Source organism: Trachymyrmex septentrionalis, unplaced genomic scaffold (genome assembly GCF_001594115.1).
Source record: "Trachymyrmex septentrionalis isolate Tsep2-gDNA-1 unplaced genomic scaffold, Tsep1.0 scaffold71, whole genome shotgun sequence".
Lineage (NCBI taxonomy): Eukaryota > Metazoa > Arthropoda > Insecta > Hymenoptera > Formicidae > Trachymyrmex > Trachymyrmex septentrionalis.
In genome coordinates this window covers 1317777-1340838 of record NW_017305895.1, presented here as the reverse complement: position 1 = coordinate 1340838, position 23062 = coordinate 1317777, and the positions used below count along the sequence as shown (strand labels likewise).

At 35.1% G+C, this 23062-nt stretch overlaps 4 protein-coding genes across 6 annotated transcripts in view; 2 read left to right on the top strand and 2 right to left on the bottom strand.

The window, feature by feature from the left end:
* Positions 1-2790: 2790 nt before the first annotated feature.
* LOC108753730 lies at positions 2791-4221 on the top strand. Its single transcript, XM_018495591.1, has 2 exons — positions 2791-2815; positions 2926-4221. Exon 2 carries the CDS (start codon positions 3040-3042, stop codon positions 4219-4221), a length of 1182 nt encoding a protein of 393 aa, XP_018351093.1. The 5' UTR covers positions 2791-2815; positions 2926-3039.
* A 4082-nt stretch (positions 4222-8303) lies between these two features.
* On the bottom strand, positions 8304-14586 carry LOC108753758 (tankyrase). 3 transcript variants are annotated; one of them, XM_018495635.1, is made up of 12 exons: positions 14350-14586; positions 13299-13501; positions 12869-13194; positions 12372-12625; positions 11940-12273; positions 11709-11839; positions 11244-11472; positions 10692-11077; positions 9998-10429; positions 9313-9845; positions 8878-9227; positions 8304-8657 (listed from the first exon to the last, which is right to left on the bottom strand). In XM_018495635.1, the coding sequence occupies exons 1-12, from the start codon at positions 14564-14566 to the stop codon at positions 8417-8419; spliced, it is 3636 nt and encodes a 1211-aa protein (XP_018351137.1). In that variant the 5' UTR covers positions 14567-14586; the 3' UTR covers positions 8304-8416. The 3 variants fall into 3 exon arrangements, with proteins under 3 accessions (XP_018351137.1, XP_018351138.1, XP_018351139.1); XM_018495636.1 differs by having other exon boundaries at positions 11709-11830; XM_018495637.1 differs by having other exon boundaries at positions 12869-13161.
* Positions 14587-14851: 265 nt separating this feature from the next.
* The window catches only part of LOC108753760, a 24995-nt gene continuing 16784 nt past the window's right edge, over positions 14852-23062 (top strand). Inside the window, exons 1-3 of the mRNA XM_018495638.1 lie at positions 14852-14895; positions 15985-16244; positions 17577-17731. Coding sequence (XP_018351140.1) covers positions 16002-16244; positions 17577-17731 — 398 coding nt within the window. The 5' untranslated portion in view covers positions 14852-14895; positions 15985-16001. The remainder of the gene's footprint in view (positions 14896-15984; positions 16245-17576; positions 17732-23062) is intronic.
* Positions 18646-23062, bottom strand: part of LOC108753761 (carbohydrate sulfotransferase 11-like) — a 16568-nt gene continuing 12151 nt past the window's right edge. The window contains exons 3-7 of the mRNA XM_018495639.1: positions 20630-20883; positions 20056-20296; positions 19532-19711; positions 19193-19350; positions 18646-19063 (exon numbers count right to left, since the gene is read on the bottom strand). Coding sequence (XP_018351141.1) covers positions 18976-19063; positions 19193-19350; positions 19532-19711; positions 20056-20296; positions 20630-20883 — 921 coding nt within the window. The 3' untranslated portion in view covers positions 18646-18975. The remainder of the gene's footprint in view (positions 19064-19192; positions 19351-19531; positions 19712-20055; positions 20297-20629; positions 20884-23062) is intronic.

Genomic DNA, 23062 nt, shown 5'->3' with positions numbered 1-23062 from the left:
AGACTACGACCGCTACAATTTCTATTGTAGACCTCGCATTAAACTATGGTTGCTTCTGATTGTATAAAAACATCAAAGTTTACTTGAACGTGTATGGCGGATCTAAAAGATTATTTATACTAGCCATAAATTGTTAATTTATGTCGTAAGAGAGCGTTTATACTGAACGCAACCGTACGCTGTAATTTGTAAAGCCCATGACACATACAAAAACATAAGGTCGTAAGATGTAATCAGTAAGCGAACTGTCTAATCACTAAGGCCAATAACGAATTCAATCTTATGATTTTCTTACTGATTACGTCTTACGTTTTTCTATGTGCTCCCGGCTTAAGAATTGATTAATCATAATCGAATTATTGTTCCCTTCTCATTTGGCTATAAGAGGAGAATACTCGATTGTGATTAGTCAATTCTTATAAATTACGGCATACAGCATACGGCATATGTACAGTCAATATAAACGCTCCCTAAGTTGTAAGAAATTGACCATTCACTGCAGTCGAAGAATAATTGATCATTGACTGCGTTCGCTGAACGCAGCCATTGTCTATTCCGTTCTTTTTCCGTTCCGCTATTTCTCACAAAAGCTTTATACAAAATGTCCCAAAATAATCTCCAAATATTTTATGGGTAAGTAGAGTAGATTAAACTGAATCGAAAAGTTCTGTACCATTTTAGAATTTTCTCTAATAGTTAACGAGATATTAATCCTTAAAGATAGCCGAATACGCGCGCCCACTCGGCCTACTACTGCGAAGCGTATACGCCTACCGATTGTTTGGCGCGCAGGCCGTGGAGAGCGGGAATAGCTAGTCATTAGATTAACAAAGTACCGCGAACTGCCGCCATATTGGCTCCATGACGCGCGGTTATTTAAAACTTCTGCCTCTTTTGCTGCGGTTTTTGTAATTTTTAACACAACAACCAGACATTTTTGATAATAACAGAATCAGGTTCTATTTCTTCTTTTAGACCCCTGCATGGATTTCCAATCTTTTCCGAACAGAATCTGATTAAGATAGCACTTCGACGTCATTTTGGCTCCAAATGCTAATTCAATAAATTTTCTCATCGCGGTACTACAGTGGCGATACTGTAAACAATTGACGACAATAGAGAAAAATATCAGGATGCTTCTCGTCTCGATCCCAAGCCTGGTCTCTCCTCCGAGTTGATAGACTTTTGCTTTGCTACTGAGTCTGCATGTGCAGAGTACTGCACAGCCCTGATGCTGTTGTGTCCATATTTAATAAATTTCTTACTTTCGTACTTTGTTAATCTAGTGACTTTAGGGATAATCTGACAAGCGTGCCGTCTGAGCTATGACAGCTCGCGGCGGTGCGCGGAGCTCTTGCCAAGCAGTCCCTACTCTCTATAGCCCAGGCGCCAAGCAATCAATAGGCGTATACACTTCGCAGTAGTAGGCCGGGCGGTCGCGCGTATTCGGTTATCTTTAAGAATTAATATCTCGTTAACTATTGGGGAAATTTGCAAAATGATACAGGATTTTTCGATTCAGTTTAGTCCGCTCTACCTATCCATGAAATATTTGACGATTATTTTGGGACACCCTGTATATCAAAGTAGCGCATAAGTCCTCCATTTTGGACCTACTAACCATACTTTATACCAATATTATTAAGCGCTTATTGAACGACTAAATGGCGGTCAAAATAACCAATAAAAAAATTGTCGGCATTTTGACTCAGATAAAAAAAATGCGCTACTTTAATATATAGAGCTTTATTTCTCACTCCGGTTGCGTTTGGGAAGTGCGCTATCAACGCTATTTGTGTCATACTATCTTTAGACCTGTTTTTTTGGCTGAATTTTTGCACCAGTTTATCTTTCTTCCTTTTCTCTTGAAGAGGAAAAAAAGGAAGAAAGATGAACTAGTGTAGTCTCCCTGAACCCTATCGATTATGTAACTTTTTCCTTAGAGTGAAAAAGTGAAAAAGTTACATGATCGATACTAAAGGTGCTATTCTGTAACAGTTTTACACGCCTATCGACAGTTGTCAGTGGCCTAATTTCCACCGAGAGTTTAAACCGGATCAGAATGTAAGAACCATCCAATTATAGTCGAATATTCCCCTGTTATAGTCGAACGACAAGGGAATGCTCGATTGTAGTTGGTTCTTACATTTTGATCCGGTTTAAATTCTCGATGGACACTAGGCCAATGTTGTTGCGCAGCTTTTTCACCATATAAAATATTTGCGCAACAATATCGATAACTAGGCGTGTCAGTAGTCAGTAGGCGTGTAAAAACAGTTAGGAGCTCCGCACAATAAAAGGAACAGGAAATAAGAACAGAGAATAAAAATTTTAACGTATCAGAAACTGTGTATTCTACAATACATGATTTTTGATAGGTTGAAATTCTTATTCTCTGTTCTCTGTTCCTTTTATTGTGCAGAGCCCTTTACAGAATCGCATCCTTGAGCATCGATTATTAGCATGAAAAGGCATCTTTATGGTGATTTTCTTACTGCATTTTTATGTCTCCAACGCGCATGCGTTAAAGAAAGTGGCCCCACTGTAAAGTATGTGGCAACACTGGGCGTGTCTGAATTCAAATCTTTATCCAATCCTATCACTGCGCTGTATTGTTTCTGATTGTCTCCAGAATTTTCAGAGGTAGGAGCCATTAATTAATTAATCCTATCATTGCAACATTGCTTGAAGCTTGAACTTATATCCTTTACACACATAGCATGTTGTAATGTTTATCGTTCGGTAGGTTCGGTATTCCTGATCTCGTTTTCTTTCTGGCATAAATATCTATAGGTTGAGTGTATCGATAGAGAAGGTAAGAAAATTATTGCAGTACTTTTTCTATATATTTGCATGCATAATTTTTTTTTATATCATGTATATATATATATATATATATATGAGATTATGTCACTATTATTACAGCTCAATGACTTCTTGTAGAGCAAAGTTCATAACTAAAACTGGTCCATTAGTATCTCAAGTTGCGTTAGCATAAGGCATTACGTCTAAGTTTTTCTTATCACCAAATCATCTAAAATGCAACAACAACAGATAGTAGAACAACTTGCCATACCACAACATGACCCGGCCAAGAATTTAATTTTTGCATCTACTAGTATGTCATTGCAAGAAGTAAATATGTATACAAGAATAACACCATCAGCTCCAACCTTAATTGACATATCTAGGCGAGTATATTTTGAGTTATGTCTATATGACCTTAATGTGCGTAAAAGGATCCTACCCGAATATCTAGATTATTATAGTACCAGCTTACTATGGTTCAGATTTGTTACACTTAAGATGAAACTCTTTCAACCTATCACTTCTGAAGAACGAGACTTGTTACTAATTTTACAACAATCTAGTTTTTCAATTCCTGAGCCAATACTATTGCAACTTCAAGTGTTTGGTTCCATACAAACAGTAACAGGAGAACATCTTTATCCATGGTTTCCGAAATTACCTACTAGTCAAATTGACGAATATGGTGGATTCTATGGAGCTGTAACAATAGATAACCATAATCTGTATGAAGAGATACCTTGTTTAGGGGTACTGAGTGAAGCTGTAAGACAAAGTATAAGCGATACTCCACCTGGATCATATGCATCATCTTTAAATACTGAGGAATTAACTATGACTGAAAACCTATTAGGTTATCTACCATTAGGAATAAGGATTAATGAAGCAAAAGACATTGCTTTTAATGCTGGAATTAAAGCTGATTCATTTCCTTGTTATCCTTATAATACTGGTGTGAATTTAAAGCTAATAATGTCTATTTCAAATATTATAGCACAGACAAAAGTTTTCGAGATATTTACAGTAAATTTCAATGACTTAGTCAAGGAGGGATCTATAATTCAAACAGTTATGGTACATCCAGTTCCACCAAAAATCCGTGGTCAACAAGAGAAACATGGAAACCTCGAAGTAACATCTTTAATGGGTGAACAATTCTTACTTACTGCTGGAATTGTATTTTGCGCTCAACTATGGAAGAAAGGATCGACTAAAACGGGTGCAAAATCTTGGTCATGTGCTATTCCAGTTAACAGGACATGGATAACAAATAGAAATGAGAGAAGAAACTTTCTTCCTCTTCATTATCGACAAGAAGTTTTCAGGTTGACACCTGAATTCGGTCAAAACTATCGGGCTCAAATCGTAAAAGTTTTTATGATGAAAAAAAGGAATGCGACACAACAGCATTAACTATGCATCATCTAGCATTGAGAATATATACGATTTTTAAGTAAATTTTTTTTAAGTAGCAATTTTTAACAACTTCCGATATCTTTTTTTCCGCAAACTGAAACAAGATTTTTCACAACTGGTGAAAACGAAAAGGTCCGCGAATTGATCGTTAGATTCGAGTTCTCGCAATGGAAGCAAATAATTTATAAAATGCTGATGAGAAAAAAGGAGTATTTTTTTTCGCGTTATATTATATTTTTACATTCAAGCAAGAGGAAGAAATAAAAAGAAAAGAGAAGACAACTCACGTATTAACAATTAAGGAAAATCATTTTTTTTTTTTTAATAAGTCTCTCATTCTCTTACAATTAGAACACAGTGGTAATATGTATGCACTTCAGTATTACTCCGATTATGCCGCATATCTGCCTTACATGAAAATATTGTAATTAGTTTTAGAGCAGATACAGCGCGGAGAAGTCGTTGGCTAGTCCATGTCTAGTGTAGTGACAGACAATCGATAGCACTTTGCTTAAAGTGAACATCCTCTATTAAAAAAAAAGATCACCATCACCGAGAATAAGTTAAGACTATAGTAATTATGAATGGTGTTCGTTTTTCGCTATCTACACAGTCGTAGTATTATTATGTATGTATACTTCCATAGTTTTTTTTTATAACTATGACGAAATTATTTTAAAAGTGTTGCGAACGAAGACGATAAAGACGGTGTTTTTATTGAGATCAGAAAATGTCTTCGGTATCTTCCGTTCGACATTTAAAAAAAGGTTATCCTTTGAACGGCGTTACGTATTTCGCGCGAAGTTATATTAATTTAAGATTTAGTACTTTGTTTATAAATAGTTCAATGTCGTAATAGTTTGCAACTATGTATTATTTAGCGTCGAAAATATCTGTTTTTTTTTAACTAGCGATTTGTAATATCTCCCGATATTTTTCTTTTCCAAAAACATAGAAGACAATAAAATAGCTATTATATCGTCTTGGTAAAAAAAGACTATACAGTGTTTGAAAACTATCGAATTATAGGAACCCCATTGATTATATTTACGAACTATAAGGGAGCAAATAATCACCAAATTATTTACATTGTAATACTTAAGTATATGAAGTTATAAGTTTATACACATCGCAAGTAAAGTCCGAAATGTAAAAGATTTGTAATTGTATCAGTAACTAAATAAAAAACTTTGTACTATTTGAAGAGTAATACACATATAGATTGCATAGAAATGTATTTATCAGCTAGATTGTGTTTGCCAAAATAAAATTATAAAATTAATCATAGTGCAGAAAAATATTCTAACATATAATTGAAACTATTATTATTCCGTATTAAAAAAAAAAAACATTTATATTTGTACATATAAATATATATTTTTCATCACATTGCAGACTTTACCTATAATGTACATATCAAATAGATAAATTTAATTTATACAAGCTATATATTCGTGAGAGACGGTCAGTAAATTACATTCTTCCTTCGATGATTTTGTATACTTTCACGATCGATATTTGCTTTCGCTTTTACTTTTTAAAATTGGAGCATGTATTAATATAAATTAATTTTTTCATACGTATACAAATGTGTACGATACATTGTAATTTCTTTTATTTTGACTAATCCTAGGAACATGCTCTAGTTGACATATCAAGTTTGATGTAAAGCCTGCAGCACACGATGCATTTTTACCTGTTGGATTGGAACATTGAGTGGCTTCGTGCTTAATGTGATTTGACTTATGTTTCTTAATTCCGGGTTTTATCTCATCCGCGCTTTACATATGCGGTTTTCTTCCGGAAGGGGAAGTGAATTTCGATTGCTTTTCTCGGATTAAGATGGTTGTATCGTACAGGGGCAGCTTGTGGGGTGGGCGACTCGGGTAATCGCCTGAAGCGTCAGGGCATGAAGGTGCCGTTTGGTGGGGAAAAAAATTATTGTTAAAAAATTGCGATCTGTAACAGATATTCGAGAATGAGTCGATAAGTGAAGTGGATATTAATGAAGTAGTAAAGCAATTTTCTAAGGCTTTATAATTAATATTTGCCTGGTTATTCCCCATTTTTTTCGATTTAGGAGTAGGTATGATTCGTATCATATTTATCTATAGTCCTTTAGTTTTTGAGCAAATTTCTAAATACTAGAGTATGTGTGGATATCCGAGATTTTGGGTTCGGGTTGGGTCGGGAATTTTTTTCGGGATTGGGCTGAATGTTTGTAATGTTTAGGTATCCGTAAATTTCGGTACCCGCAAAAATCAGGTCGGGCAGTGATCACAGATGTAGACTTCTTTAAATTTTTTAATTTAATTAATTATACTGTAGTTTAAGTGGAAAACCCGATTGAAAAATTACGAAGAAGCATCACATTTATGTCGTAGAAAAAAGTTTCTAGATCTATGATCACTGCCCAATTCGATTTTAAATTTGAGTACCCGAAAATTATATATATTTGGATCCCGACCCGATTCCGAAAAAAATTTCCGATCCGAATCCGAGGTTCGGGTACCTGTAATTTCAAATACTCGTACACCCCTACCAAATACTGTTTTTGCGCTATAATTGAAAATGTACTGTTGCTTTTTGTCTAGCACAAGGAACGTATGTTAAAAGGATTATTCAATGCAATTATCTTTTTTGAACATGTTTGATTACTCCCCCCCTCCCTAAAAATTGTGTATATGTATAGAAAATATCATTATCTTCAAATAGTAAAAGCTTCAAATAAATCTTAAGAAGTCATTCTGATGCAACTATTCTAATCATACAGGTTTTGATCATTTTTATGTATTTTACTCGTTGTGTATTCACATTTACGGTTCTAAGAAATTCTTTGTTTAATATTGTGTGTGTAATTAAGTCACTACTTTCATTGCTGTTCTCTTTCTTCGCTAGATGCACAATCGCTAATGTCTATGATTACTAATGGGTGCATTCAGTACTATAATCACTCACTGAACGCTCAGTGAGCTCTTGTACCAATTTGGTATATATTTTTAGATCGAACAGAATATGCCAATCAGATGTAAGAGCTCACTGAACGCTCAGTGAACTCTTGTATCTGTTTGATCTATATTTTTAAATCTAATGGAATATGCCAATCAGACCGCTCAGTGAGCAGTCGTGCTTCTGGATACACCCAATGTATGCGTAGATGCTAAGTGGTGGGAATGACACTTTTTTCTGACTTTGTAATATTCATTTAGATTTTGTAGAACCATAATGACTTTGTGTAGTTTCCATTCTGATTTAGTCGTATTAACTTCTACCTGTTAAACAAAGGAGAAACCATAAAGTTAAAAAGCAAGCCTGCGTGCGTTTAGAGCCTTATTATGTTGAAAATTGCGTAGCTTGCTGGCAACACTACTAGCTTGTCTATTAGATTCACGATAGGTCAGATGTTATTTTTCTTGTGGTTTTGACTAGCCTTCTGTATTGTGAGAGCTACAATCAAGATACAGTTTTAATCACATGATTAAAGAATTTTTTTACACTAAGTGTCATCTGTTTAAAAAAAAAGAGAGATATGACATTCATGATGTAAAAGAAAAAATATAATAAAATTGCATTTTGATTGAATATTTTCGATGATTTACAGCAGTGATCTAATTTATTTATTCAAAGTCGGGACCTTCTGTCAAGCAAAGTTAAATTCCAGCTGCTCGGCCAACACGAAACTTGGACTATTTGAAGCCGAGCCAATAACTCGACCAGCAGTATTGCCAACATCGCTGCCAATACGATAACATGCATTCAGTTAGAAACCCAGCAAAAAGAATGTTTCGTATGCTGCAAACTTAAGAGACGCATAGTGTATCAATATCAATATATACATCACGATTAATATACATTCCTTTCCATCATTTGACGAAGGAACTGCTCTTGAATAGTACCATATTTAAATGCTAGAAATAGCTATTACAAAGGTCACCTTCCTTTTAGTAAGACTGGATATTATTTTGGAATAAAATATTCTGCATATTTCGATCACACATGTATACACACACGCACGCACACATACACACTGTTACTTTCGCAAATTCTATTTTAGTCAGTTAAAAATGGAAGAACTGATGTTAGACGAATCGAAACAGTTTGAATTTTATGTCCGCGACAATGCGCCGCATGCTCTCGGCCTCTGACAGCAACAGAGGCTGCGCAATCGCGCCGCGGGACCCGCCTTTTCCGATCACCGTTCCTCAACGCCGTCACTACCGCCATTTTCCTGCTGAGGCCTCGCGATTTGGTATGTGATGAGATATTCTGGATATGCTTGTTCGCCTCTGTAGACAACGTATTCGGGGAACACTAAACCGCCCTGCGATGGTCTGCCCATTACACTATGATGGCCGGGAGGAGCATGTGCCATTTTCATTGCCGAAAATTGTAGAAACGACTTGCCGAGCGTAACTCTACAGAGTAGTAAATGTCTAAAAAATTAAAAACAGAAATGTTTTAATACAGAATGAAATTAGTACTTTTAAAAATAAAAAGAGAAAATAGAATAGAAAAGAAGAACGCATCAATGAATTTAATGTATGTTAATGCTATGTATGTACGTTATCGATACATTTTTAATCTTTTAGAAACCTGTCGTGAAAGTATACTTAATCTACCTCCTACAAATATTTAATTTTTTCTTCTGTTTACCTGTGACAGATGTAACAGCTACGATCTTTATGTGCGGGACATCCGGTACCGCCGCATATACCATAGACGTATTGATTGCTCTTACTGCTGTGTTCGGCAAAATATATGCCGGCGCCGAACATTCCACCGATATATGCGTGTCGTTCATCGAAGCCTTTCTGAACGATAGCATTAATAAATGGACTTCCGTGGAACAACATTCTTTCATTTGCCTGTGATACTGTCGAACTAGGAACACCCCTAGGTCCAGTACTAGGAGAAGCGGGAGCGGCAGCGCCAACTTCTTCAGCCACTTCTTGTCTTCTATGAGCATAACGCTCCCATAACTTGCGATTCTGAACCTTTTGTATCTGCATAAAATATTTTTAGTTACAAAACTGTCAATAAAAATAATGTCAGTTGTTATATTATTTCCGATGTATATTAAGTACATACTCTGACTATGTTATATCGAGAGAAGATACCACCAGAATGGCCATTATCTCTGTGTTGCCTAATAGTACTTTGCATTTCCTCTTCAACTGCTAAGAATTCTTTATCTTCTGTTAATAAGTCGACTAATAATGTTCCAGGATTTATGGAAGGCTGCCAAAGGGAACCTGCTGCTGTGTTTAGCAATTTATCCATGCCTTTAATTAGTTTATGCCTATAACCGTAAGCCGACACTCCGACTTGCTTCAAATCCTCATGACCCATTTCCGCTAGTATGTCCAAAGTGATTTGCTCGCGTTCGAATAGCTCAAGTAGATGCTCCAAACCGAGACTTTGCAGAAAACCAGCGACGGTCGTGATGGTACCGTTGTGTTCTTTACATATATCTTTGGACTCTTTCTCGGAGCATGGCTCGCTTGGCGGCATTGGACTGAGACATGATGTCGGGCGAGCCAATGGCACGCATAGAGTCATAGCTGCACCAGATGGCATTATAACTGTTTCTTGAGTGAGGGGCGGTGGCGGTGTTACAGGAACTGGAAAAAAATAAAAATTATAATTAAGTATATTATTTATGTACGTGAACCTATAGTATTCTTTTGTGTTTTAAATACTTTTAATTAGTTTATAATTTAATTAAATTATGGAAAGTTTTAAAATAGTTTATGATTATAGAAACAAGTCTTACCGGATACGATACTAGGTGGCCTACTGCTAATAGAATTGCCACCAGTACTATTCACCATGTTGCCCGATGGAACTGTTGGAACGATTTGCTGAGAAGCCATAGCATCTTGTAATAAACATCTTACATCGTCCGCACTGGCCAAATCCACTGGAGTCTGACCTTCTTGATTTTTCAGGAAAGGATCGGCGCCATGAGCAAGCAGAAGAGCACACAGCTGCGTTCGACCCTTTTGTGCAGCTTCATGAAGCGGCGTGAATCCCCATTTGTCAGTCGCATTCACCACAGTATTGTACTTAATGAGCAAGGCTGCAATGTCCAAATGACCGTAACTCGACGCATTATGCAAAGGAATAAGACCACCTTTATCTTGCGCATTTACATCGGCACCACGTTCAAGCAAGAATTCAGCCACTTCCAGGTTATTGTATCCCGCTGTGTTAAGAAAAGTATAATCTATGTATAAAGCCTTGCTATTTCTATATAAATATACAAAATCTCTCTATTTTATTTCTAAAAGCTCAAATTAAAATCTCTCTCTCTCTCTCTCTCTCTCATAATATATAATACATTTTATAAATCTCTGTGGAAAAATAAAATAAAAATAATTTAAAAAAAATATGAAAGTTATTTAAACATATTTTTTTTAATAGAAAAGAGAGATTATATTAACACTTATTCAGAAGTAATATATTACCAGCTAAATGTAATGGAGTACTATTGCGTCCTTGTGCATCCCGACAATTAATGTTGTCTTGTGTGACCAGTCGTTGAACTCTGGCTAAATTACCCTTCTTCGCTGCATCCAAAAGTGCGCTATTTCCACGTAAAAGATCCGCTACATCCTGGTCACCATCTCTTACTAAATCTAACGGTGTCGCGCCGTCTCTGTTCTTTTTAGTAGCATCCGCTCCGTGTCTCAACAATAATCGAACTATCTCATATTTGCCTTTGGCGGCAGCTTCGTGGAGCGGCGTAAATTTCCATAGATCGGCAACATTCACGGACGCCCCGTGTTTTACCAATAATTCTGTGACCTCGTAGTGGCCGTAAGAACAAGCGTTGTGAAGAGGAACCAATCCACTACATCAAAATGAATATAATATGCAATATTATTAAGAATATTTTATATTGCACATAAAGATGAATACTGGACTATAGAATACAGTAAAGAGAAAATGCTATGTAAATGTTAAAGCATGTTCAATGGATAATTAAATTCATATTGCATTAATACTAAATTAATTACCCTTTGTCTTTGGCATGCACGTCAGCGCCATGTGCTAATAGATACTCTACAACCGGCACTCTATTAAAACCCGCTGCAAAATGCAGTGGAGTTGAGTGTCTGCCGTCCAAATCGCGACAATTCACAGCATGTGGATTGGCCTGTAAGATTCTTTCTACAGCAGCAAGATCGCCCGATTTGCTCGCTTCTAAGAGTTGTGCTTCCACATCGTCGGTTCCATTTGGTGGATCTATGTAATTAAACATGAAGATAAAAATGTTTCTCAAAATAAATTGCGAAATCAGATTAAGGGGCTTGTTATTCTGTAACGATTGTAACTGTAGTGTTACAATATCGTTGCGCAGCTCTTTCTTTCTTTTTCTCTCTCTCTCTTTTACAATGTAAAGAACAAAATCTGCGCAACGACACTGTAATACTATAGTCACAGTCGTTAAAAATTACAAAATAGGCTCCTATGTAACTTACCTTGCAATATTTTCAATACGTTCTCGGCAGAAATTTGTGCTGCACTATACCCTTGAAGGGATACTATCGAAGGGTCGATATTATACGACAAGAGTATTCTGCAAGCTTGTACGTTATCCTCTCTAGCACACCTAGTAAGGAAATAATTAATTGACGTATTATGAACTAATAATATAAAAATTGGCTCACTCATTTCTTACGATGACGAGTGGTTTTCCAGAACAAAGATACCTATGCAGCGCGGTTTGTCCTAAGCCATCTAGCGCGTTGACTTTTGCATTATGCCGCAACAATATGTCCATTGCATCGTAATGCGAATGATCGGTTGCTACATGAAGCGGCGTAAGAAAGTCTTTATTTTTCTCGTTCATGGCAGCATTCTTTCGAATCAAGGCCTCGATAACTTGCTTTCGTTTCGGATACGGTGACGCTACTGCGCAATGCATCGGTGTATCGCCGGTATAAGGATGTTTGAAATTAACGATCTCTTGCGACAGATACTTTTTAAGCTTAGTAAGGTCTGCCTGCCTGCAGGCGTCTAATAGGCAATGACCCTTATATTCATCTGCAAGTCATACATCAGACATTGATTGTAAAATATGCATGATTAAAATATTTATGAATGACAATAGAAAGTACAATCCACTCATAGATAGAACTTACACGCTAATCTTTCTTGTAATTCGAGGGTCGGTGCTACGTCAATGGCGCTCTTACTATGGCAGTTTAATTGCGTCGGATCCGCGCCTTCGCTCAACAACAAGGAACAGACCTCTGCTCTGGACTTACTCGCAGCTTCGTGCAATGGAGTGAATGTCCAGAGGTCACTGGCATTAACAGCGGCACCGTGTTTCAGGAGCGCCTCGGTTACTTCAAAATGGCCATATGAACAGGCGTTATGAAGCGGCACGAGACCTCTATAAAATCAATTAGGATTTTAATGGATTTTATTTATAATTAGTCAGATTTTGATATATCAGATCTTAATCAAATTTTGATATATTTAAATTTAATAATAAGAATACAGTAAATATAATAGAAAAAGAAAAACGAATAATAAAAAAAATATAAATAGAATGACATAAGAAAAGATTTTTCTTATTATAAATTAATATTAAATTACATACTAATTTATAAGTTGGATGTTTGCATATACCAACCCTTTATCCTTAGCATGGACATCTGCACCATTCTGAAGAAGAATCTGTACAACTCTAGATCTATTATAACCAGCTGCCAAGTGTAAAGGCGTAGATCTTCTTCCGTCACTAGCGTGACAATTGACATTAAGAGGATTTAGTAGTTGCAACAATCGTTCCTCGTTTCCAGATCTAGCCGCTTCTAAGAGTTCATCTTTCCTATATTCTCCCGTTAGTACTGGTTTTGTAGAGACATCTGCTACTTCTAATGCAGTCTTTCCTTCTGTATTCCTAATGTTTACATCTGCTCCATGCTGTAGCAGAGTAATACATACGTCTATTTTACCCTGTCAAGTACAAATGAAGATGAAAAAGTTAGACACCATTTCCATCTTCAGCCTTTAGTACTAATGATAAAATCACATAAACATAAAGGCTACAAAATAAGCACCTTGATTGCCGCCTCGTGCAAAGGCGTGAAGTTCCAATTATCTCTTGTATTTGGACTTGCTCCTGCTTCTAATAATAATCTTACAACATCACAATGTCCAAAGGAACAAGCATTGTGTAATGGATGTAGACCACCATCATCGCGTGCTTGGATGGACGCACCAGCAGACAGAAGAAATTCTACGACATCTTTTCTACCATATCCTATAAAATAATACACATTTTATATAATTACATATATAAAAACCTATCTAAAAGATCAAAGTACATAATGAGATAAGAATGATGAAAAATGATACGTATATTCTTATGAACAATTAAATCACATAAATAATCATACCCGTCAAATTTATTAAGTTTTAATAAATTATAGTTTCTATTTATACACATACAAACATATTGAATTAAATACATAGCAGTTATATAATTTTTATTAAATTTATATTATTTTTCTTAAAAATTATTTTTAAAAATTTTATTAATAATTATTTTATTAATAATCACTTTTTGTTAAATAATTACTTTGTTAAAAAGATTTAAACTAATTATTCAATACAATTATATATTCAAGATAAAACTTTATTTTTCAACAGTTATATATTCACAATAATCCTGACAATATTATACAGCATAAATGCCAACTACAAAAAAAAATATAAAAATTAGTGTTCATAAATGGGAGTTTTTAAAAATCTGTAGTAAAGAATTTCTTTCAATAACCTATCTAAAATTTATTTATTTTTCTTTATTTTAATGGAAAAATTTCCAGACACCCTCATCCAAGACTCTGTCAAGCACGTTCTCATATGTTGAGAACGTAATAATCATATGTTGATGACAAGGAAGTCATCGCACATGATTACTACTTGACAGCTCCGTTCAAGTTGCGATCAGCTGAACGTGACTCGCTAGCTTATTAACCTCCCTCGGCCATCATCGTCCACGTGTTTACAAGGAGTTCCAAAGTTTTACAACATCCGGAGATGCAATTTAGGGAGTAATTCTCGAACGAACAGAGCGGAGATGAGAAACAGGTTCGAAACATGACTCACCAGCTGCAAAGTGCAGAGGGGTGGACTTGCGTCCGGCAGTGTCGCGGGCGTTGACCGTTTTCGGGTTGACCAACGCCTTTACCTTGGCGAGATCGCCGGTCTTGCAGGCTTCAAAGAGTTCACGTAGCGGATCGCCGCCGTTGCCTCCGCCACCGCCGCCGCCCGATCCTGGCAGCGAGTCCGCCGCATTCGACAGCGTCGATCTGCGTCCTGCCATTTCCTCACACCGCCATTTTCACGCTGTCGCGCCGTCCGACGACAGACCAGACAGACCTCGCGACGCAGTTGCGACGGACAGGCAGAGGCACATCTCATCAGCGGACGTCCGGCTGTATACGGCACGCACGCCACAACGGAGCCACGAACGAACGGCCGAGAGGATAGACAGACGGGCGGATAGACGGGTGCGGGGCCGCGGGCGGGCGGATGAACGGATGGCGATGGGTTGCTAGGGAAGCGATTCCCGCAGCAGCGACGTTCAGCGTTTCCGCGACGTAACCGTCGACGACCGGGCGACGTTGTCTTTCGAGGATTCGCTTCGCAAACGTAAGCAAATTCTCGGCAATTGTCAGGTGGAGCTCTTACTTGGTAATTGTAGAGCGTTGACATTATCGACCGAAGGCCTGTTTTTTTTTGGCTGGTTCTCTTTGCACTAGTTCATCTTTTTTCTTCTTCTTTCCTCCTGAAGAGAACAGGAAGAAAGATGAACTGGTGCAAAAGTTTAGCTGAAAAGAACAGGCCTCAAGATTCTCCATGATTTTCCATTGTTGGTAATGTAATTGGCTGCAGAACAACAGCTGAGTGAACGCTCGCAGCTATTGACATATTCTTTTAGATCTAAAAATTTGATTGGACGATTTAGAAGAATATAGTAACAGCGAGCGCTCTTCATCTGTTAAGTCTACTGAACACAATCAATAGGTTTGTTCGTATTGTTTGAAAATTATTTGCATTTAAAATGAGATAAATATACATTTGGGTGTTGAAGAAAGAGAAAGCGAAGATACTAAGTGCAAAAGACGCAAGCAATGTGAACAGACGTAATGATAATAAATTTAATTGGATGCTTTCAGTTGCAGTCAGTGCGCACTTAAGCGGTGCACATTAAAGCCATCGTACACAAACTGATGTAAAAAAATATGTATTTAACATAAATATAGAAACTAGCTAAATCCTCAGTACACTAATAATAGCCAACGAGCGTTCATTTAACTGTGAGTTTGCTGAACGCAGTCAGTAGATGCATCCAGAAGCATGACCGTTCACTGAGCGCTCAGTGAGCTCTTGCATCTGATTGGCATATTCCATTGGATCTAGAAATATAGATCAAACAGATACAAGAGCTCACTGGGCGCGCAGTAAGCGCTCGTGCTTCTGGATGCATCTAGTGCCGTTACGGTGGCTATCCTGCACTGATCTGATTGTAAAGTTTAAAATTGTCACAACGGCGAGCCCGCCAGTTTACTCCTGTGCATTGATAGTTGATTGTTCTTGTAATTTTCATAAAGAACAGACCTTACTCACTACTCCGGAAATTGTTGCGCGATAACGCGTCGCTCGAAAATCGCAGTGCTCCGATTTGACGTCGTTCCGAGACGTAGGTAATCGAGGTCGTAATCGGCGTAATCGGCGTAGATAACAGAGACTAGATAATGGAGTCCGACGACGAGGATATATTCGCTATTAGCGACGAGGATATGGCCTTGCCGGCGCAAATCGAGCCGGTGAATCCTGTCGAGGAGCATCTATTGAAGCAGCTCACCGATATCGAAGATAGGATCAACATCACGACGAGCGAAATCGCCGAGACGAAGACAACCATTGCGTGCGTTTTGAACGCCTTGGAATGGCGCGCACTTCATGGGGAGGATGCGAACTCGGGCTCGGACAACGAGGTAATTCCATGATTTTACTTAGATCTGTCTATATTGCTTGAATTCTTAAAAATTTCTGCAATTAAAATGAGATAAACACATATTTGGATGTTGAGGAGAGAGAAAGCGAAGATACTAAGTGCGTTTATTAAAATAGATAAAAAGTACATATTTATTTACAACATACACATGCAGTATGATGCAGTAGACTTTGCTGCGTGAGAATTTGAATGCTTTCAATTCGTCTATTCTTGTCTTACGTCTAATAAACAATAAAAACAGAACGATGATTATAAGCGCTTAAAGTGTAATGTGAGAGATCAAATCGCAGCTTCTAAATTAGATTCGAGTTTAGCTACGAGAAATTTCGTTAAAACGAGAGTGAGAAAGAAGGTCATATAACTGTATATATGATACTTTTATTGTAATTTATTGAAATTGAAAACGATGAGTCAATAAAAAATTTGTCATCTTATGACCAGATTGTTATAGGGTCTCTAATGTGTTATAGTATGTTGGCATTCATAACTTTGCTGATTTTATTGTAATTTTTTGTGGTTTTGAGCTGGATTCAACATTATACTGAAAAAAAATTTAAATAAATATTTGTTGAAGTTCTAAGTAAATATAAACAGAGACATTGTGTCTCCAAATTTACTAAATGTAAATATATCTTTATTTTTTCCAAGAATCTTTGATTTCATTTAATTATCATCTTTTGAGTAAATATTTATTTACTATAAGTAAATGTTTATAATATATATTATGATTTAGTTAATTTTTGCGACAGTCTCTCGCGTAGTTCCCTACGTATTTCCGATTTGGTGCATTATTATGATCGGCAAACTATATTTTCGGAACTTTTACTCCAAAATTTTGTACGATGAAAATTTTATTGAAAATGAAATTAAATATTTGATCTTTGCAAGAAATAATTTAAATCTTTTTCTGAATGGTTTTGTTTCCGTTTATATTCTTTTTTATTTTCCAAAAAAAAAGAGATATTAGTTTAGTGTTAAATTCTCAAAGCCGCGTGTTTTTGGAATCTCCATAAATTACAATAAAAATTTTTTGGTTTTAGTTTCGTCGATTAAATTGAAAATTAAATATTTGAGCTTTGCAAGAAATAATTAAAATTCTTGTCTGAGTGGTTTCTTCTATTTTATTTCTCTTTATTCTTCAAAGAATAAGAAATGCCAGTTTGTGGCATATTGTTAAATCCTTAAATTTCTTTTATTTTTTGTTTTTGAGAGCACTTGAGGATTAATCACACTGTATTCAATGTAATATCATAATAAACTGTCAATTAATTGATGATATATGGAATATCTATAATATTATAGTACATTACAGATGTACACTGCCGAAGGAGTACCTGTGATAAAAAAACAGCGACGCAGCAGCAGCACTAGTAACCAAGAAAAAAAATTGGAAGTAATCTCACTATGGCAATGTGTTCTTCAGGATAAATGGATTATTGGAGTAGAATTGTACAACAGATCCTGCTGGTGAGTTATTTATCAAATCATTTATGAAGTTATGTTCGATGTAATCTTGTCGAATAACGAAGGTGAGAGACAAGGAGAAAGAATACTGATATAAAAGTGTATATTCATATCTGTAAAAATGTAGGATACTGATAAAAATTGTATACGCAGAATATCGTACAAATAATCTTTATTCAACAATGTGTTTTATTTTGCAAGTATAGAAATTTGTAACGTCGACGTATTTGCGTCATTCGAATTCAATTAATTTGAGTTTTGCGATCACGCAGACAAATATTTTATTTTACTTTAAATATCCAATTATTTTAATCGATTTCTACTGTAGCGAAACGTACGCAAATATAACTGCTGATTGATTCACTGTCTTAATTACTCGGAAATATACGGTTTTATTATTTTTCAAAACAACGCAACTCTACAAAATTGTTTGCATTTTAATGTGATGTTATGTGATAAGTTAGTTATCATAATATTTTGCACCATGTTTTCTTGAGGCAGTACTATACCATTGTTATAGTGGTACTACATTTATGCTTACAAAGATTATTGTGCAGTTGTCGAGGACAACTTGGTGGTGTAATTAGATACTCTTATTGTTTTATGCAAAACTGAGACTATTACAAATTTCTTTTTAAATCTCGTGTATCACGTACTAAAATTCTTTGAATTTATCTAGACTTTTCTTACGTCAATATTGCATTTCTATTTAAAGGCTTTAGTAACTTTTATTACTAATAAATAGAATCTAACTCAATCTATATCATTATTAAAACGGAAGATAATTGAAAGAGTGAAAATTTGGAATAAACAGAAAGCTTTATATGCCAGTAAAGCTTTCTTCAAGCAACAAATTTGTAAAAATTTAATTTATCTTAACAATTTAAGTACGCAAGCAACGAACTGTACGTGTTCATATTTGCATCATTATTTATCGTAAATTTTTATTGTGTTCTTCTAATATATTTCTTCCAATATATTTCAGTATAACAATTCGATAAACTTTAACGTATGCGCTATCAAAATGTTCAATATGATAACGTAGTTTATATGTAAGTTACAAAACCAGGATATATCCTTTCATTTTTTCCCATATAAGAAATGCATTGATCGTCACTATATACATATCGAATATTATACTTCCTGTCCCTTCAAATTTATTTAAGCGCTACCTACGATTTCGTTGTGTGTGTCGTATGTCTCATTCCATTTCATATTCACATATCTCAAGTATAGATATGTCAAGTTCATTTTTTACATATTAGTGTGGTGATTTCATCTCTACCAAATGCTAAATATTCGTCTGGCGAATAATCGAATAGTACGAAGTCATACCTACGAATAAAGATAAGATAATTTTACGTTTTATGATGCTATATGTAATTGTTCACATACTTTTGCATCTCTTATATCACATGAAAAATTATCCACGTATGTAAATTCCTCGACTTTCTGCAGACGTACCTGAACATTTCATAGAGCTCTTCGATTTGTGTCTTGGATAATTGCATAAAATAATTTTTTATGACATCTTTCGTTTGCACGCCCTTAGTAGGATTTTTCCACTCGGGTTTGATGATGTGTCCCACGTGAGCTTGTTTTATGAGATAGTCTTGGTCATTCTTTAACAAGAAAACAATTGTTTTAAAACAATTCTCTTATAGTTCAGCAAAACACGCTTATCTTGTTTAATATTTTGCAAATATTGGATACTTCCTTAAAAATATAAATACAATCTCTTTTTCATATGTTGGCTCTTATGCTGACAGTTAGATAAAGAAGTTTACGATTAAATTTACTTACATGTAATGTCTCGAATTTCGCTATCACATCGAATCGCACTTGGCAGGGTGTGCAAAAGTTTACAACTGGTGTCCAATGCATGTCGAGATCGTTCCCTGCTCTCCACTGGCATAACAACCATCGTACGAATTCCTCGAAGAGGGGATATCTCGGTCCTTGTCTTGTATTCGTCTTTGAATCCTATATTTTTGTGTGTGTGTGTGTGTATGTGAGAGAGAGATCAAAAATCTATTTTAAAATACTTTACACACACACACACACACACACACACACACACACACACACACATTTATATAAATTAATTAATATATGAATACAACGTGAATTTATATAGTATTACGAGTGAAGTTGATTCCTCTAAATTTCTCTCTAAATTATTAAATGTTTTTTTATTAATTCGTGTTTTATATTTTTATTTTTATAATTACGCTAAATCGCAATTTTGGTTATAGAAGAATGAGGAGCAACTTATTTAGCGTGACTCCAAATAGTTATCGTTTGTAGAAATCGTCGAAAGACATTACCCTTGCTCTGTAGTGCCAAACTATGTGTGCACCGAGGTTACTGTGAAATGTGTGCGGCAGACTATGCTCCAATTTATCTCGATAAGCGCTGAGCAATCTTTCGAAAGGATGTCGCACTATCAAAAAACTGATGCTGTCATTTAGATATTTAGCTAGTTCTTCTGCGCTGTGCCTAGGATACCTTTGTCTAGCTAATGAGACTGGCACTGCCTTGGAGGCCTTCAAAAATTGCGGACTGTATCTACAAAGTTAGCGTAATACGATTGATGATTCATCATATCGTTTCTCAATTATAATCAATTATTCAATAAGTAGGTTAGTATTTTAGCGATTTTTGACGATAAGAAATAGAAGAAACAGCGATTCTTTTCATACGAAAATAATAATAATAATAATAATTTAAAAAACCGGGGGAGTGGAAATAATTAAATATTTATCTGTAATATTATCTTTTCATTGCATTTTGTGTGCAATTTGCAACGGTATAAATTGCATGCTATACTTTATCTCCGTCGTGTTCATTTTCATCGTTTCCGCAAGAAACTTTAGTTACGTAAACGATGATGGGACTTACCCAGCAAGTAAATTAAAGTTATACATCCATGATGTCGATGCTGCTTTGAAAACGTTGCACCATATAAGATGATATTCTTTATTTACAAGAAATTCCCAGGCGTTCGGCCTGTGAAGCGAGTCATTGCCAGAACGATCGAGTCCCTCCTCGGCGCATTTTTCCGCCAGAAATTTCCGCCTGGCTATTAGACGTTGCTCAGTTTCTGCTGTCGTAATCTGCTCTAATATTTTCTCCTCCGGCGTCAGATTCGCGTCCTGTCAAAATGTAATAAAGCCTTCAATTTGAGGCAAAATCTATGCGAAAAGACGTAGTTCGTAATCAATATTTTTATAATTACATATCATTTATAATTACATATTCTTCTTTTACTTATTACTTTAAAATATTGCCTCGTTGTCACATTGTTAATTAGGATGTTTTAAATTTATGGAGTGTCGAGAAATATGCTACTATTGTCATTTACCATTAATTTGATCTAAATTAATTGTTAGTAGGCGGTTAGTATATCAGAGACAGGAATGAATTATACAGATATAGGAATGAACTATAAAATGAGCTGCTTGACTGAATTATGAATTGGACACTGACGTAAGACACTAACGTCCGTATTTATAGTCAGGCTTTATATTTAAGGCTTCCTTAAATTTATCTTCAAATGCTCTACGAATTATTTAATTAGCTACAGAGCATTTAAAGATGAACTTAAGAAATTTAAATGTAAGGGCTGACGATGAATATGAGCATTGAGCATAACGTGTTATAATATACGTGTATTATGTAAAAAACGTATCGAAGATTACTTGCTCGATTGTTTTGCATAATTTTTGTTTTGATACGTTTGGTAATGTTTTCGCTAATAAATAAGAAATACGCGCGTTTTTTTTCATAACAGTTTAATCATTATTACTTTCTGCTATTATCCTCTCTGTTATCATTTACACCCTCGTTTAAGTGTAGATGCATTATTACATTATCCGCTTAATGGAAATTGGAAAAAAGATTTGTTTAGAATGGTTATATGGTAAATAGCACATTCAATGGAATTGTGAGTGAACATGTTATGGATTCGTTGTAGAACTAACAGCATTCGATTACAATGCAGGTAATTATCAAATAATGAGAACGTAGATAATGAGTGAATTATAGCGAACTCGCGGTTAGAACTGCGCATATGCAAAAAGTTAGAGAGCTGGATCATTGATTGAACTCGAGTCCATATATGTACACGAATTATAACGCGAATCTTCCTGTCAAGACTACACTGCGACACTTATATTGACCTTCTCCACGACTCGTAAGGTTAATCCAATTTCCTAATTTCTGCAATTAGAATTTAAACAAGTATTTATACGTTTATTGAACACTGCGTTGTGCTGAATACGATTTTGATGAGGATTTTTACGAACGCACGGTTTATATTTGCATTTAAATTGCCACTTATGAGCATCCTTTTTTTAGGATATCTCTCACGTTCTCAACATATAAAGCGTTCTTTATATTTAGTTTTTCAAGGAAAATATTTAATATACGATGTAAATAAATTAAGACTCTGAAGAAAATAAAACAAAAGAAACAAAAATTGCCTGTAAAAATCAACACAAGATAGTCGTATGCATAAATTTAATATATGTCATATGATGACAGAATACATACATTTATTTCTGCATGTTAACAGTAATTAATAAAAATAATAATAATTCATGCGTTTAATAAACGTTTTTGATCATTTTCAGCAGTATTTAAATTGCAAATAATTAATACGAAATATATGAATTAATGTTTATTAAAGCATGAATTATTATTGTTTTTATTAATTACTGTTAACATACAGAAATAAATTTATGTATTTTATATTACGATATCAAATTTATGCACATGACCTTATGTTAGCAAAAAGATAATTTTTATTTCTTTTAATTTATAATAATTAATTATGGCATGTTATTTTCTGATATTGTAATTAACTAATGGAAGTTAATTTAAATGCTACGTAGATAAATATAATATATGTTTACAAACGACAAACATATATTATATGTACATATAATATATGACAAATATATATTATATGTGTGCAGAATGTCTGCAAGTGACAATTTTGTACTATATTTAGAGATATATTCAGTAAATCCGTGTTGCAAATAAGTCGGTACATTTCTCTGATTTTATGAATTATCTGTATTTTCAAGAAAATTGCTTCCGTATAGAAAGAAAGATTTGGAATCGAGAGTTCTATTTACATTTGTTTCATTGAACAAATTTAATTTCAAAGTGAAACATATTTTGTTTGATAAAAAAAATTAGTTTTAATGCAAATTATCACATTCTTAATTTAAACATCCAATTGATTGGATTATTCCAACGCATGAATTTGTTTAATTTAAAGAAACCTTTTTTCTGTACGAGTGAAGGAACAGTGTGTGTGTGTGTGTG